We start from the raw sequence: 17,229 nt of genomic DNA, 5'->3' as shown, positions 1-17,229 counted from the left end.
CTTTATCTATGTTAGCTAGTTGCTAGCGATGCTAGTCAGCATAGGCTGCTACGTGATAAACAGTTCGCGTTAGCGAATTAGCTACCTAGCTAGCCAGCCTAACAAACTGTCAAATCCAATGGAAACCGATGCAACCCTGCTGCCAAATAAGGGCTAGCTCGATGACTCGATGACACTCTAACCACTAGGCTACTTGTCTTCATGAAGGGTTTCATGTGAGCCTGTTTGCATCCCTCCCAGCTGCCCACTGCATTGAGGCTAGGTAACACAGTGAGGTCCCCATGAGTTTCAACGCTTTAATAAGTGCTATCGTGCAGAAAAAGCGAATAAAATACTGGTTGATGAGCTAGCTAAGTTAGCAAGACGGGTATGACCGTTAACAGCGTGCATGCACAAATGCATGACGACACATTGTATCTCAGTGAAGCAGGCATGCAGAACGAGATCGCCCCACCAAGCCAGATAGTAGAGGGGTACAACAACGCCGGGACACAGAGGCATAGCTCATACAATTATATTTTGTTCCAGTCAATGACAATACATGTTGAAAAATAAATACCTGCGTGAAATATATGGCATCGCATGCTAGTGCAAAGATAGCTTGCATGAATTTTTTTTTTAATCCGGTGACCACTAGATGTCCTCGTATATCCACATTTAGATCAACTGTACTTGATTTTTCATCAGTGCTGTGAATGACAAGCCCACTGAATCTAGTTTAATAATCTTTATACTCAGCAGGTAGAGGCATAGGTACTTCAAATCAGTGCTTAATTTGAGCAGGATCATGCCAGAACAGGATCCGGCACCGTTCCGTTCTGGACTGTTTTGTTCCGGAACCTACTTGGCCGAATCCGGTACCTCTCGTGCCATGAAAAATAATTTTCACTTTTTGCTATGTAACAATTATAATAAAAGCGATCAAAGTTCATTCGAGTTGCCTCTTCGTCAATTATCCTGCCCCCTCATCTCTCCAGAGTTGCACTTCATCATTTGTTTCCTTATAGAATCATAGCTGCATGAAGGGTTCTGGAGGAATTTTCTAAAGTTACGGAATTACTGCTGTCTGTTCAGAAATAAATTAAATCATTCAGAATAGCCTAATACGTCATGAGAAACCCTATAATTTAGCTACAGAGGACCAATGGCCCCTGTTTTTAAATAGCCTAGCTGCGGATTGTAGCCCAATAACAAAGAATAGCCTACAGTCGGGAACGCGAGGCAAATCTGTCAGTGAAAAAACAGCAGGCAGACAAAACAGGCCTTTTGCAATATTTCAAATACAATCGAGGGAAAACACAGATTGAACAGCAATGACTCTTGCTGAAAAGATAAGACTATGCTGTAGACTACCAAAATATTTGATCAAAACCCAAACATTGTTTTACAAAACAGAGAGAGGGAGAGATAGCCTTTTGACACGAGCGCATCGACAATCTCCAGCGAGTGAGCTGCGCATCATTGGGTGAGTCAGTGAAACTGGAAAGCATTTTTAGGACTAATTTCCTCCTCATATTGTAGCCTACTATATGTTTCTCCACAAACCTAGGCCTATAGGCTATTGATGGATTCAAGACAAGGTCGTTTTTATTGATCTCAGATACTAAGTTTGTCAGTGTCAAAGTAGCCTGCCATTTCGATCATTTGTGCGGATTAAAAAAAGATAATGCCAAAGTCTCCAGTCATGTAAAAGGATGTAGAATTGCACGAAATGCGGTTTTAAAAAGGCCAACACTTTCCCGGACCCTAGGCTACTAAAAATGTTCCCCTTGTTAACCTACTGTAAATGGCTCTACTCTACTGCTCTACCCAAATGTGATGATATGCGTTCAATGCTCTATTATAATAGGTGATCTTTTTTCTCATGAGTTCTGGTACCACAGAGCCCCCCCTCTGGCACCTCCCAATTTACAAATCAAGCTCTGCTTCAAATTTTTATTTTACAAGGCAAGTCAGTTAAAAACAAATTCTTATTTTCATTAAAGGCCTAGGAACAGTGGGTTAACTGCCTGTTCAGGGGCAGAATGACAGATTTGTACCTTGTCAGTTCAGGGATTTGAACTTGCAACCTTTCGGTTACCAGTCCAACACTCTAACCACTAGGCTACTTGTCTTCATGAAGGGTTTATGTGAGCCTGTTTGCATCCCTCCCAGCTGCCCACTGCATTGAGGCTAGGTAACACAGTCACCACAGATAAATCCATGATAACCAAAAACTTCAACAAGCATTTCTCAACGGCTGGCCATGCCTTCCTCCTGGCTTCTCCAACCTCGGCCAACAGCTCCATGGGAAAGGAAGATGATTCTAAGAAGCAATTTGTTCATTTGGCTGGTGTCAAGTAAAGTATGTGACTAGTACTTACAATAGGAGACATGGTTATGTGATGGGGTGATAGTACTTACAGTAGGAGACGTGATGGGGCGATCGTACTTACAGTAGGAGACGTGATGGGGCGATGGTACTTACAGTAGGAGACATGTGATGGGGCGATAGTACTTACAGTAGGAGACATGGTTATGTGATGGGGTGATAGTACCTACAGTAGGAGATATGGTTATGTGATGGGGCGATAGTACTTACAGTAGGAGACATGTGATGGGGCGATAGTACTTACAGTAGGAGACATGGTTATGTGATGGGGCGATAGTACTTACAGTAGGAGACGTGTGATGGGGCGATAGTACTTACAGTAGGAGACATGTGATGGGGCGATAGTACTTACAGTAGGAGACATGTGATAGGGCGATAGTACTTACAGTAGGAGACAGCCACGCCAGCAGTGCTTTGTCAACATTGTCCCATCACGCACTAGTGACTCCTGTGGCGGGCCAGGCGCAGTGCACGCAGCAGTGCCCGCTGACACGGTCGACACGGCTGGCTTCCAGGTTAAGCGGGCATGGTGTCATGAAGCAGTGTGGCTTGGCTGGGTTGTGTTTCGGAGGACGCACGGCTCTTGGCTCTCGCCTCTCCCAAGTCCATATGGGAGTTGTAGCAATGGGACAAGACTGTAACTACCAATTGGATACCACTAAATTGGAGAAGAAATTAAAAAGAAGTCACCTTGGGGGTTTGTGGTATATGGCCAATATACCTCCACGTTGCGTTGTGCCTAAGAACAGCCCTTGGCCGTGGTATATTGGCCATATACCACACCTCCTTGGGCCTTATTTCTTAATTGTACACATTTGGACACTTTTACAATTATTGTATGGTAAACATTGACATCTGCCTGGGTGGAACACCCTCCATAATGGGTGTCTGTGTGGGACACCCTCCATTACGGCTCCATCAGTGCTGAGCCCTCTCACTCTGATTGTATGGGACACTCAATTACGGCTCCTTGTGTTTCCAATCTTCTTCCTCTGGCAGGATTACTTCCACGTGCAACTGTCAGACGACAAGCAGGTGAGGTACTTCCTGGAGCTGAGCTATGCTGGTGCCATCCTTCGGGACAGCTGGGTCCTGACAGACGTTGGCATCACCCCTAGCAGTGCCATCTGCTGCCTGCTGAAGGTACCAGCCGAACACCTAGCTGTTTCTACCCGTGCTTGAAAATGCATATCAAAGTGAGCTGGCTATTGCTTGAAACAGCTTCATACTATCATTAGCATAAAGTGTTTAGTGTGGTAATATATAGTGTGGTAATATATAGTATTGGTTATATAGTATGGTTAAATAGTATGGTTATATAGTATGATTATATATATTATGGTGATATAGAGTGTGGTAATATATAGTATGGTTATATAGTATGGTTATATAGTATGATTATATATATTATGGTGATATAGAGTGTGGTAATATATAGTATGGTTATATAGTATGATTATATAGTATGATTATATAGTATGATTAGGTATGATTAGGTGATTTAGTTCATTCAAACAGGTGCCATTAATACAGGTAACGAGTGGAGGACAGAGGAGCCTCTTAAAGAAGAAGTTACAGGTCTGTGAGAGCCAGAAATGTTGCTTGTTTGTAGGTGACCAAATACTTATTTTCCACCATAATTTGCAAATAAATTCATTAAAAATCCTACAATGTGATTTTTCTGGATTTTTTTTCTTTCTCATTTTGTCTGTCATAGTTGAAGTGTACCTATGATGAAAATTACAGGCCTCTCTCATCTTTTTAAGTGGGAGAACTTGCACAATTGGTGGCTGACTAAATACCTTTTTGCCCCACTGTATAGTGTGGTGGTATATAGTATGGCGATATATAGTATGTTGAGGTCACCCTGCTTGAGACTTAAAGTAATATTGCCCTTGCTCAACCAAGACCATGGTCATGGTAGAGTATTTGGTTAGTAAGGACACTGCTTTATACCGAGACCATGGTTATGGTAGAGTGATTGATTAGTAAGAACACTGCTTCGTGAGTGTGAAGTGTTGTTGTACAGAGGTCCCTGGGTACATGTCCAGAGCCAGACAGGGACAGAACTCACTCTGTTCCACAAAGTTCTGTGGAAGATTTGCTAACAGAGGAGAGTGGTTATGTATCTAAGTACAAATTTAACCATCAGAATAATGTTTATTTGTGTTCCTTACTCCTTACTTACACATCCCATCATTGACATAGTCAAAGCCAGACCTTCTGTCTGTCTCTCCTTCTTGCTGGTTGACTAGAGTGGAAATCTATAGTATTGTATGGTTGACCTGGGATAGAGCTGAAATGTGGCCCGATGTAGTGTTGCCTTTGTACCAAACACCCTTACAGTCATAAACCTTTTCCCCATGTAATCGCCTCGACCTCAGTCTGGTGTTCGCTAACAGTATCTGAAGAGTCTGTATACCCAGTGGTGTATAGTACAGTAGAGCACAGCAGAGTACAGCAGACTACAGTAGAGCACAGCAGACTACAGTAGAGCACAGCAGAGTACAGTAAAGTACAGCAGACAGAGTACAGCAGAGTACAGTAGAGTACAGTAGAGCACAGCAGACTACAGTAAAGTACAGCAGACAGAGTACAGCAGAGTACAGTAGAGTACAGTAGAGCACAGCAGACTACAGTAGAGTACAGTAGAGCACAGCAGAGTACAGTAGAGTACAGTAGAGCACAGCAGAGTACAGCAGAGTACAGCAGACAGAGTACAGCAGAGTACAGTAGAGCACAGCAGAGTACAGCAGACAGAGTACAGTAGAGTACAGTAGAGCACAGCAGAGTACAGCAGACAGAGTGCAGTAGAGTACAGTAGAGCACAGCAGAGTACAGCAGACAGAGCACAGCAGAGTACAGCAGAGTACAGCAGAGTACAGTAGAGCACAGCAGGCCGTATAGTAGGAGAAGAAGAGGCCCTTTGGGTTCATTGAAATACATATTCATATATTTATATATTCTTGACCCAGAAAATATAAAAAACTATCGGCCTATATCGAATCTTCCATTCCTCTCAAACATTTTAGAAAAGGCTGTTGCGCAACAACTCACTGCCTTCCTGAAGACAAACAATGTATACGAAATGCTTCAGTCTGGTTTTAGACTCCATCATAGCACTGAGACGGCACTTGTGAAGGTGGTAAATGACATTTTAATGGCATCGGACCGAGGCTCTGCATCTGTCCTTCGTGCTCCTAGACCTTAGTGCTGCTTTTGATACCATCGATCACCACATTCTTTTGGAGAGATTGGAAACCCAAATTGGTCTACACGGACAAGTTCTGGCCTGGTTTAGATCTTATCTGTCGGAAAGATATCAGTTTGTCTCTGTGAATGGTTTGTCCTCTGACAAATCAACTGTAAATGTCGGTGTTCCTCAAGGTTCCGTTTTAGGACCACTATTGTTTTCACTATATATTTTACCTCTTGGGGATGTTATTCGAAAACATAATGTTAACTTTCACTGCTATGCGGATGACACACAGCTGTACATTTCAATTAAACATGGTGAAGCCCCAAAATTGCCCTTGCTAGAAGAATGTGTTTCAGACATAAGGAAGTGGATGGCTGCAAACTTTCTACTTTTAAACTCGGACAAAACAGAGATACTTGTTCTAGGTCCCAAGAAACAAAGAGATCTTCTGTTGAATCTGACAATTAATCTTAATGGTTGTACAGTCGTCTCAAATAAAACTGTGAAGGACCTCGGCGTTACTCTGGACCCTGATCTCTCTTTTGAAGAACATATCAAGACCATTTCAAGGACAGCTTTTTTCCATCTACGTAACATTGCAAAAATCAGAAACTTTCTGTCCAAAAATGATGCAGAAAAATTAATCCATGCTTTTGTCACTTCTAGGTTAGACTACTGCAATGCTCTACTTTCCGGCTACCCGGATAAAGCACTAAATAAACTTCAGTTAGTGCTAAATACGGCTGCTAGAATCCTGACTAGAACCAAAAAAAAAAAAAAATGTGATCATATTACTCCAGTGCTAGCCTCTCTACACTGGCTTCCTGTCAAAGCAAGGGCTGATTTCAAGGTTTTACTGCTAACCTACAAAGCATTACATGGGCTTGCTCCTACCTATCTCTCTGATTTGGTCCTGCCGTACATACCTACACGTACGCTACGGTCACAAGACGCAGGCCTCCTAATTGTCCCTAGAATTTTTAAGCAAACAGCTGGAGGCAGGGCTTTCTCCTATAGAGCTCCATTTTTATGGAACGGTCTGCCTACCCATGTCAGAGACGCAAACTCGGTCTCAACCTTTAAGTCTCTACTGAAGACTCATCTCTTCAGTGGGTCATATGATTGAGTGTAGTCTGGCCCAGGAGTGGGAGGGTGAACGGAAAGGCTCTGGAGCAACGAACCGCCCTTGCTGTCTCTGCCTGGCCGGTTCCCCTCTTTCCACTGGGATTCTCTGCCTCTAACCCTATTACAGGGGCTGAGTCACTGGCTTTACTGGGGCTCTCTCATGCCGTCCCTGGAGGGGGTGCGTCACCTGAGTGGGTTGAGTCACTGATGTGGTCATCCTGTCTGGGTTGGCGCCCCCCCCCCCCCCCCCCCCTTGGGTTGTGCCGTGGCGGAGGTCTTTGTGGGCTATACTCAGCCTTGTCTCAGGATGGTAAGTTGGTGGTTGAAGATATCCCTCTAGTGGTGTGGGGGCTGTGCTTTGGCAACGTGGGTGGGGTTATATCCTTCCTGTTTGGCCCTGTCCGGGGGTGTCCTCGGAATGGGCCACAGTGTCTCCTGACCCCTCCTGTCTCAGCCTCCAGTATTTATGCTGCAGTAGTTTCTGTGTCGGGGGGCTAGGGTCAGTTTGTTATATCTGGAGTACTTCTCCTGTCCTATTCAGTGTCCTGTGTGAATCTAAGTGTGCGTTCTCTAATTCTCTCCTTCTCTCTTTCTCTCTCTCGGAGGACCTGAGCCCTAGGACCATGCCCCAGGACTACCTGACATGATGACTCCTTGATGTCCCTAGTCCACCTGGCCGTGCTGCTGCTCCAGTTTCAACTGTTCTGCCTTATTATTATTCGACCATGCTGGTCATTTATGAACATTTGAACATCTTGATGTTCAAATCAAATGTTCAAATGTTCATAAAGAGGAAGAGGACTGGCCACCCCACATAGCCTGGTTCCTCTCTAGGTTTCTTCCTAGGTTTTGGCCTTTCTAGGGAGTTTTTCCTAGCCACCGTGCTTCTACACCTGCATTGCTTGCTGTTTGGGGTTTTACGCTGGGTTTCTGTACAGCACTTTGAGATATCAGCTGATGTACGAAGGGCTATATAAATACATTTGATTTGATTTGATTTGATATTCATAATATTTCAGTTAACAATTTAATCAGCACCCAGATTAGTCTTCAATTTAATTTTCACCCAGATTAGTGTTTCATTTAATCTGCACCCAGATTAGTGTTCAATGTGATAGAGCAAAACTCAGTACAGCACATGAATTAGAAAATGTTGTTACAAATTTGAGCCACGAGATGGTGGTAGATTATAAATTTAAATAGCATGGACCTTTGATTTGTCTCTGGATAGAAATGACCCTTGGGCACAGATCTAGGATCAGTTTACTCTCACCAAATCCTAACCTTTACCATTAGCAGTAAAAACACAAACCAGACCTAAGATCAGTGCAAAGGAGCCACTTCATCTTACCCCTGTAATTATATGACTCCTAACTTATATATACTGAGTGTACCACGCCATTGACCTGGGTATGGCCTTCCTTGTGCAGCAGAGTACAGCAGACAGAGTACAGCAGAGTACAGTAGAGCACAGCAGAGTACAGCAGACAGAGTACAGTAGAGTACAGTAGAGCACAGCAGAGTACAGCAGACAGAGTACAGCAGAGTACAGTAGAGCACAGCAGAGTACAGCAGACAGAGTACAGTAGAGTACAGTAGAGCACAGCAGAGTACAGCAGACAGAGTGCAGTAGAGTACAGTAGAGCACAGCAGAGTACAGCAGACAGAGCACAGCAGAGTACAGCAGAGTACAGCAGAGTACAGTAGAGCACAGCAGGCCGTATAGTAGGAGAAGAAGAGGCCCTTTGGGTTCATTGAAATACATATTCATATATTTATATATTCTTGACCCAGAAAATATAAAAAACTATCGGCCTATATCGAATCTTCCATTCCTCTCAAACATTTTAGAAAAGGCTGTTGCGCAACAACTCACTGCCTTCCTGAAGACAAACAATGTATACGAAATGCTTCAGTCTGGTTTTAGACTCCATCATAGCACTGAGACGGCACTTGTGAAGGTGGTAAATGACATTTTAATGGCATCGGACCGAGGCTCTGCATCTGTCCTCGTGCTCCTAGACCTTAGTGCTGCTTTTGATACCATCGATCACCACATTCTTTTGGAGAGATTGGAAACCCAAATTGGTCTACACGGACAAGTTCTGGCCTGGTTTAGATCTTATCTGTCGGAAAGATATCAGTTTGTCTCTGTGAATGGTTTGTCCTCTGACAAATCAACTGTAAATGTCGGTGTTCCTCAAGGTTCCGTTTTAGGACCACTATTGTTTTCACTATATATTTTACCTCTTGGGGATGTTATTCGAAAACATAATGTTAACTTTCACTGCTATGCGGATGACACACAGCTGTACATTTCAATTAAACATGGTGAAGCCCCAAAATTGCCCTTGCTAGAAGAATGTGTTTCAGACATAAGGAAGTGGATGGCTGCAAACTTTCTACTTTTAAACTCGGACAAAACAGAGATACTTGTTCTAGGTCCCAAGAAACAAAGAGATCTTCTGTTGAATCTGACAATTAATCTTAATGGTTGTACAGTCGTCTCAAATAAAACTGTGAAGGACCTCGGCGTTACTCTGGACCCTGATCTCTCTTTTGAAGAACATATCAAGACCATTTCAAGGACAGCTTTTTTCCATCTACGTAACATTGCAAAAATCAGAAACTTTCTGTCCAAAAATGATGCAGAAAAATTAATCCATGCTTTTGTCACTTCTAGGTTAGACTACTGCAATGCTCTACTTTCCGGCTACCCGGATAAAGCACTAAATAAACTTCAGTTAGTGCTAAATACGGCTGCTAGAATCCTGACTAGAACCAAAAAAAAAAAAAAATGTGATCATATTACTCCAGTGCTAGCCTCTCTACACTGGCTTCCTGTCAAAGCAAGGGCTGATTTCAAGGTTTTACTGCTAACCTACAAAGCATTACATGGGCTTGCTCCTACCTATCTCTCTGATTTGGTCCTGCCGTACATACCTACACGTACGCTACGGTCACAAGACGCAGGCCTCCTAATTGTCCCTAGAATTTTTAAGCAAACAGCTGGAGGCAGGGCTTTCTCCTATAGAGCTCCATTTTTATGGAACGGTCTGCCTACCCATGTCAGAGACGCAAACTCGGTCTCAACCTTTAAGTCTCTACTGAAGACTCATCTCTTCAGTGGGTCATATGATTGAGTGTAGTCTGGCCCAGGAGTGGGAGGGTGAACGGAAAGGCTCTGGAGCAACGAACCGCCCTTGCTGTCTCTGCCTGGCCGGTTCCCCTCTTTCCACTGGGATTCTCTGCCTCTAACCCTATTACAGGGGCTGAGTCACTGGCTTTACTGGGGCTCTCTCATGCCGTCCCTGGAGGGGGTGCGTCACCTGAGTGGGTTGAGTCACTGATGTGGTCATCCTGTCTGGGTTGGCGCCCCCCCCCCCCCCCCCCCCCCCCCCTTGGGTTGTGCCGTGGCGGAGGTCTTTGTGGGCTATACTCAGCCTTGTCTCAGGATGGTAAGTTGGTGGTTGAAGATATCCCTCTAGTGGTGTGGGGGCTGTGCTTTGGCAACGTGGGTGGGGTTATATCCTTCCTGTTTGGCCCTGTCCGGGGGTGTCCTCGGAATGGGCCACAGTGTCTCCTGACCCCTCCTGTCTCAGCCTCCAGTATTTATGCTGCAGTAGTTTCTGTGTCGGGGGGCTAGGGTCAGTTTGTTATATCTGGAGTACTTCTCCTGTCCTATTCAGTGTCCTGTGTGAATCTAAGTGTGCGTTCTCTAATTCTCTCCTTCTCTCTTTCTCTCTCTCGGAGGACCTGAGCCCTAGGACCATGCCCCAGGACTACCTGACATGATGACTCCTTGATGTCCCTAGTCCACCTGGCCGTGCTGCTGCTCCAGTTTCAACTGTTCTGCCTTATTATTATTCGACCATGCTGGTCATTTATGAACATTTGAACATCTTGGCCATGTTCTGTTATAATCTCCACCCGGCACAGCCAGAAGAGGACTGGCCATCCCACATATGCTCTCTCTAATTCTCTCTTTCTTTCTCTCTCTCGGAGGACCTGAGCCCTAGGACCATGCCCCAGGAATACCTGACATGATGACTCCTTGATGTCCCTAGTCCACCTGGCCGTGCTGCTGCTCCAGTTTCAACTATTCTGCCTTATTATTATTCGACCATGCTGGTCATTTATGAACATTTGAACATCTTGATGTTCAAATCAAATGTTCAAATGTTCATAAAGAGGAAGAGGACTGGCCACCCCACATAGCCTGGTTCCTCTCTAGGTTTCTTCCTAGGTTTTGGCCTTTCTAGGGAGTTTTTCCTAGCCACCGTGCTTCTACACCTGCATTGCTTGCTGTTTGGGGTTTTACGCTGGGTTTCTGTACAGCACTTTGAGATATCAGCTGATGTACGAAGGGCTATATAAATACATTTGATTTGATTTGATTTGATATTCATAATATTTCAGTTAACAATTTAATCAGCACCCAGATTAGTCTTCAATTTAATTTTCACCCAGATTAGTGTTTCATTTAATCTGCACCCAGATTAGTGTTCAATGTGATAGAGCAAAACTCAGTACAGCACATGAATTAGAAAATGTTGTTACAAATTTGAGCCACGAGATGGTGGTAGATTATAAATTTAAATAGCATGGACCTTTGATTTGTCTCTGGATAGAAATGACCCTTGGGCACAGATCTAGGATCAGTTTACTCTCACCAAATCCTAACCTTTACCATTAGCAGTAAAAACACAAACCAGACCTAAGATCAGTGCAAAGGAGCCACTTCATCTTACCCCTGTAATTATATGACTCCTAACTTATATATACTGAGTGTACCACGCCATTGACCTGGGTATGGCCTTCCTTGTGCAGTAGATCAATGGTCCTCTGGCTCAACACCTTATGGATGTAACATAGAGACAAATGGACTGTATGGAACACATTCTTGGTTCATGGAAACCAGGAGGACAACCTGCATGTGTCTCTGTCTCCCAGGGGCTACTCTACGGTTGGACACCTGGGATGGGTGGGCGGAGTTCCTCAGAGGCTGCTTCCTGGGACACAGACTGACCGTCCAACGACACCTGTCTAGGGAGAGACCTGTGATGAGGTCAGAATACACATCTACACACTGAACTCTATGATAGACTTACTATCAACAGTGATGGTACTGAACCTTTATATAGCTTACAATGATAGTACTGACCCTGTATATAGCTTACAATGATAGTACTGACCCTGTATATAGCTTACAATGATAGTACTGACCCTGTATATAGCTTACAATAATGGTACTGACCCTGTATTTAGCTTACAATGATAGTATGATAGCTTATAATGATAGTACTGACCCTGTATATAGCTTATATTCTCGTGTTTTTTTCCTTCATATGTTTTTTCTCTTACCCTGATATTTGATACTGCATTGTGGGAAAGAGCTTGCAAGTAAGCATTTTACTGTACTGTTTTATAACCCACTGTATCTTGTGAACTTGACAAAAAAAACTTGAAACGTGTTATAAATACATTGATTCTGTATTATTCCAGGTTCCAGCTCCGGGTGGCACTCTACATCGCTGCTTCTCTGGGCCACCTGGACCTGGCCGGCTGGCTGCTGGAGAGGGGGGTGCGTGTCATTGAGCCGGTGGGGGTTCACCCTTACCGTGAGTGGTGCCACCAGACGGCCCACCCCGACGTCGCCAAGTGTCCCGCTGTCGCCTCCATCGAGCGAGGCCAGCTCACCATCCTCAAACTCTGTATCGCCAGCAGCGTTCTGACCCTTGCCTGTCAGGATCCCCTGAGGATCGCCCTTCAGTACGGCCACAGGGAGCGTGTGAGTCACCTGGCCACCAAGCTGTGCTCTGTGGTGGTCCTCCCAGGTATGGCCCTGCCCATGCGGACATACCTCCAGATAAAGGGCTGGGTGAGGCTGGGGCAGAGGAGGGCAGCATCCAGGCACTACATGGGCCTCAACAGGGCTCCGTTCAGGACCAGGGTGGGCGACACGGTCCTGGTGGACGGCTTCACCCTCCCCAAGATGTCCTCCAAGCCCAGGAGGAGTGAGGCCAAGGCAGGTATCAGGGTGATGTCCACAGCCTCTCGACGTTTGACCCCCATCAACTGCCCATCTCATGCAACCTGCCCGCTCCGCGCCCTGGCATCCCAGGATAAACCTCTTCAACTACCGAAGCAACACCCTGTGGCCACGAGGGATGAAAGAGAGAAGAAGAGGGGATGTGGAGGGAAGGGATGTGAGGAGGATGAGAGTGGGGATCAGAACAGCAACCAATGGAGGAGCAGAGTCCCGCTCCCGCCCATTTCCAGAGACACCAATCTCAGACCTGTGTTTGCCTCGCCAAACTCCGCCCAGATCCTCACCACCTCACTGGAGGCCTTTTCTCTCCACTGCGACCGCACACCCAGAGAAAACGCCATATACTGTTTGGCCTTGGCCAGGTTAGTCCAAGTTTAAATGACAGCTACGGTGAATATGAATATTTCTCTGGAGGTTTCTTATGAAAGGTGTGAATACTGTCAGAAGAAGCCTCCTATAATCAGTGTGGGGGGGGGGGGGGGGGGACACATGTAAAAGCTGTTTACACACTTTTTATTTTATTTTGTGCAAGCATTTACCCACCTTTTGTGGAAGATGCATTGAAAGTAGAGGGAGCGTTACTTCTTTAATCCTGAACGGCAATCAGCATTTACCAGTCAATGGTTTTACCACTACATCACTGCCTATGATATACCCTTATCCTCCCTGAATAGATTTCAGTACAAACAAATCATGAGCCAACCATCATGCTTAGAAGGTACATAGTCAAATCAAATCAAATCAAACTTTATTTGTCACATGCGCTGAATACAACAAGTGTAGATCTTTCCGTGAAATACTTTACTTACAAGCCCTTAACAAACAGTGCAGTTCAAGAAGAGTTAAGAGAATATTTACCCAATAAACTAAAGTAACAAATAATAAAACAGTTGAACTTGTCCGGTGGCCATTTGATTAATTGTTCAGCAGTCTTATGACTTGGGGTTAGAAGCTGTTATAGGTTTACCCTAACAAGTCCTGAAACAAATCATGAGCCAACTATCATGCTTAGAAGGTATATAGTGTCAGTCTTATTGGTTCACCCTAACAAGTTGTTTCAGTATGGGGAGAGGATAGAATGTAAGGGCACTTCATTAATGTATTGAGGCCATTACATATACAGTATTTCACAATGCTAGGACACAGATTTGGTCTCCTAACCTTGTTCTGGTTGATTGACTCTCTAACAGTGCCTTCACACAGAGACCATGGTTGCAGCAGCTGAATGTAGCGCGGACTCTGTCCAGGAGGAGTGCTCAGCACATTGGGTAGACACCAGGATCCTGGTCATTAGGCAGATTAAACATACTGAAACAAGGAGGGACAACCTGAAATTGTCCAAAAAGGAACTCTTATTTGAGTTTTTATTTTTTACAGTGAACAAGATGAGACTTTGGAACGGATGATGCCTGAAACAATGCGGACAACTTAGAATTTCGTTCCTTTGGATGAGGCTTATAGATATAGTCAGTACTGTGTTTGATTTGTGTGCAGAAAGTTTACAACGGCAGGCAGTGGATTCTCAGTCATTCCTCTCAAGTAACAAAAAACGTATCATATTTCACTGGCTATTTGTAGTAGCCAAATGTGAATGGAATTATTATTATTCTACAATCATTCAGTTGACTGAATGTGACTGTGGTTGTGCTGTATGTGACTATGTGGTTGTACTGAATGTGACTGTGGTTGTGCTGTATGTGACTATGTGGTTGTACTGTATGTGATTGTACTGAATGTGACTATGTGGTTGTGCTGTATGTGATTGTACTGAATGTGACTATGTGATTGTACTGAATGTGACTATGTGGTTGTGCTGTATGTGATTGTACTGTACGTAATTGTAAGTGTTTGACATGGGTCTAATTGAGGCTCCAACCCCCTGCCTTAAAACTCTTTTATTAAGATGTGGATCATTATTGCTCATATGAGTCTGTGCAGTGTCAAAATAATAAATTCTTATTTACAATGATGGCCAAACCCGGACGACGCTGGGCCAATTATGCAGCACCCTATGAAACTCCCAATCACTTGGGAGTGGGAAGGATACCAAATCCAATATCACACACTTCTTCCTTAGTATTCTGAGAACTGTCAGATAGCTGTGAGAGCTATGAGTGGATCGTGGACCCATGCATAAATGATAACTTTACTGTAACTCAGTGGGGCAAGTAGAACATCCGGGTTAGTGTATGTGCATTATCTGGACAGTTGATTGTCTTTGTCTCAAAGCCTTTCCATTTCTGGGGTATTGAAGAAGCTTCTGATCTCAACCTTCTTGACAGGTAAGAAACACTTGGTTAGTGTATGTGTCTCATCCAATGGGTTGTCAGGTGGACGTTGAAGATGCTTCTTGGAGGTGATCTAATGATGTCATTGAATCGCTGTCATTGAGTTGCTCACTGGACAAGACAATTATTCACTGAAAATTAAATCTGTCTTTCATTACACTTATGTTGATACTTGATTGGCTATTTGCTGTCTTTTGAAAATACAAAAATAAATATACCTGTTTTATGAAGCACTTGTAGACATTCATTGTTTTCAAAATCATATTTTCAGCAAAACAGATACATACGTTTACAATATGACATCAAATCAAATAAAAATAAAGTAAGTGATATGTAAATGATTGGCAAAAGGCTCCAAACACCCAAGTCATAGACTGTTCACTCTGCTACCACATGGCAAGCGATACGAGAGCACCAAGTCTGGGACAAAAGGCTCCTTAACAGCTTCCACCCCCAAGTCATTAGACTGCTGAACAGCTTCTACCCCCAAGCCATCAGACTGCTGAACGTTAATTAAATGGCCACCTGCACTATTTGCATTGACCCCCTTTGTTATTGATGTATTTTTCTAATTGTTTTCCACTGACTCTCTTGAATTGGCTCGATGCACACTCACTACACTCTACCCACACATTCACTGTGACACTGACCGACTTTCACACTAGCTGCTGCTACTGTGTTTATTATCTATCCTGATTGCCTAGTCACTTTTACCCTTACCTACATGTACATACTGTATTACCTCAACTTGTCATGTACTGTCATGTTGTGTCTTGTCTCTGTCCTTTCCCTTCATCCTGTCTCCCTCTGCTGGTCGTTGTTAGGTTACCTTTTCCCCCCCTCTTTCCCCCAGCTGTGCCTTGTCTCCTCCTAACCACCTCGTCACCCCTTTTCCCACCTGTTCCCTTTTTCCCTCTGATTAGGTCCCTATATCTCTCTCTGTTTCTGCTCCTGTCTTTGTCGGATTCTTGTTTGTTGTGTTTCATGCCTGAACCAGACTGTCGTCATGTTTGCTGTAACCTTGTCTTGTCCTGTCGGAATCTGCCGGTCCGTCTGAGCCTACCTATGTTTGGTAATTAAAGAAGCTCTGTTTAAGTTAATTCGCTTTTGGGTCCTCATTCACGCACCGTAACAGAAGAATCCGACCAAGAATGGACCCAGCGACTTCGGATCCTCTCCACTCAGCCGTCGGGATCCAGGGAGCGATGCTAGGCAGACACGAGCAGGAAGTGTCTGCTGCTCGACATGCCGTTGAGACCCTGGCCACCCAAGTCTCCAACCTCACAGAACAGGTTCACCATCTCCGCCTCGATCCACCGGCCACTTCCAGGGCTTTCGAATCTCCGGAGCCCAGAATCAATAACCCGCCGTGTTACTCTGGGGAGCCCACTGAATGCCGCTCGTTCCTCACCCAGTGTGATATAGTGTTTACTCTCCAGCCCAACACTTACTCCAGGAGTACTGCTCGTGTCGCCTACGTCATATCTCTCCTTATTGGACGGGCTCGTGAGTGGGGCACGGCAATCTGGGAGGCAAGGGCTGAGTGTACTAACCAGTATCAGGACTTTAAGGAGGAGATGATACGGGTTTTTGATCGATCTGTTTTTGGGGAGGAGGCTTCCAGGGCCCTGTCTTCCCTATGTCAAGATAATCGATCCATAACAGACTACTCTATTGAGTTTCGCACTCTTGCTGCCTCCAGTGGCTGGAACGAGCCGGCTTTGCTCGCCCGTTTTCTGGAGGGTCTCCGCGCAGAGGTAAAGGATGAGATTCTCTCCCGGGAGGTTCCTTCCAGCGTGGATTCCTTGATTGAACTCGCTATTCGCATTGAGCGACGGGTTGATCTTCGTCACCGAGCTCGTGGAAAGGAGCTCGCGTTCTCCGTTGCCCCCCTCTCCGCATCACTACCATCTTCCTCTGCCGGCTCGGGTGCTGAGCCCATGCAGCTGGGAGGTATCCGCATCTCGACTAAGGAGAGGGAACGGAGAATCACCAACCGCCTCTGTCTCTATTGCGGTTCCGCTGGTCATTTTGTCACTTCATGTCCAGTAAAAGGCCAGAGCTCGTCAGTAAGCGGAGGGCTACTGGTGAGCGCTACTACTCCTGTCTCTCCTTCAAGATCCTGCACTACCTTGTCGGTCCATCTACGCTGGACCGGTTCGTCAGCTTCCTGCAGTGCCTTAATAGACTCTGG

At 44.9% G+C, this 17,229-nt stretch overlaps 1 protein-coding gene across 1 annotated transcript; it reads left to right on the top strand.

Moving 5' to 3' along the window:
• The first annotated feature begins 396 nt into the window (after window positions 1-396).
• On the top strand, window positions 397-14,019 carry LOC149985378 (protein ANKUB1-like). Its single transcript, XM_090182688.1, has 5 exons — window positions 397-465; window positions 3,371-3,514; window positions 12,208-12,735; window positions 13,024-13,109; window positions 13,938-14,019. Exons 1-5 carry the CDS (start codon window positions 397-399, stop codon window positions 14,017-14,019), a joined length of 909 nt encoding a protein of 302 aa, XP_090038814.1.
• The last annotated feature ends 3,210 nt before the right edge of the window (window positions 14,020-17,229 follow it).

Source organism: Oncorhynchus mykiss, chromosome 1 (genome assembly GCF_057628025.1).
Source record: "Oncorhynchus mykiss isolate SJ-2025 chromosome 1, ASM5762802v1, whole genome shotgun sequence".
Classification (NCBI taxonomy): Eukaryota; Metazoa; Chordata; class Actinopteri; order Salmoniformes; family Salmonidae; genus Oncorhynchus; species Oncorhynchus mykiss.
This window is presented reverse-complemented; position numbering and strand designations above follow the sequence as displayed.

What these genes read in the sequence shown, in the direction of transcription:
- LOC149985378 (XM_090182688.1), top strand. Translation starts at nt 397, where the DNA reads ATGCATGACGACACATTGTATCTCAGTGAAGCAGGCATGCAGAACGAG. An exon ending in AGGCCAAGGCAGGTATCAGG is followed by an intron (nt 12,736 to 13,023) that starts GTGATGTCCACA and finishes AACTCCGCCCAG; the next exon opens with ATCCTCACCACCTCACTGGA. An exon ending in TACTGTTTGGCCTTGGCCAG is followed by an intron (nt 13,110 to 13,937) that starts GTTAGTCCAAGT and finishes ACTCTCTAACAG; the next exon opens with TGCCTTCACACAGAGACCAT.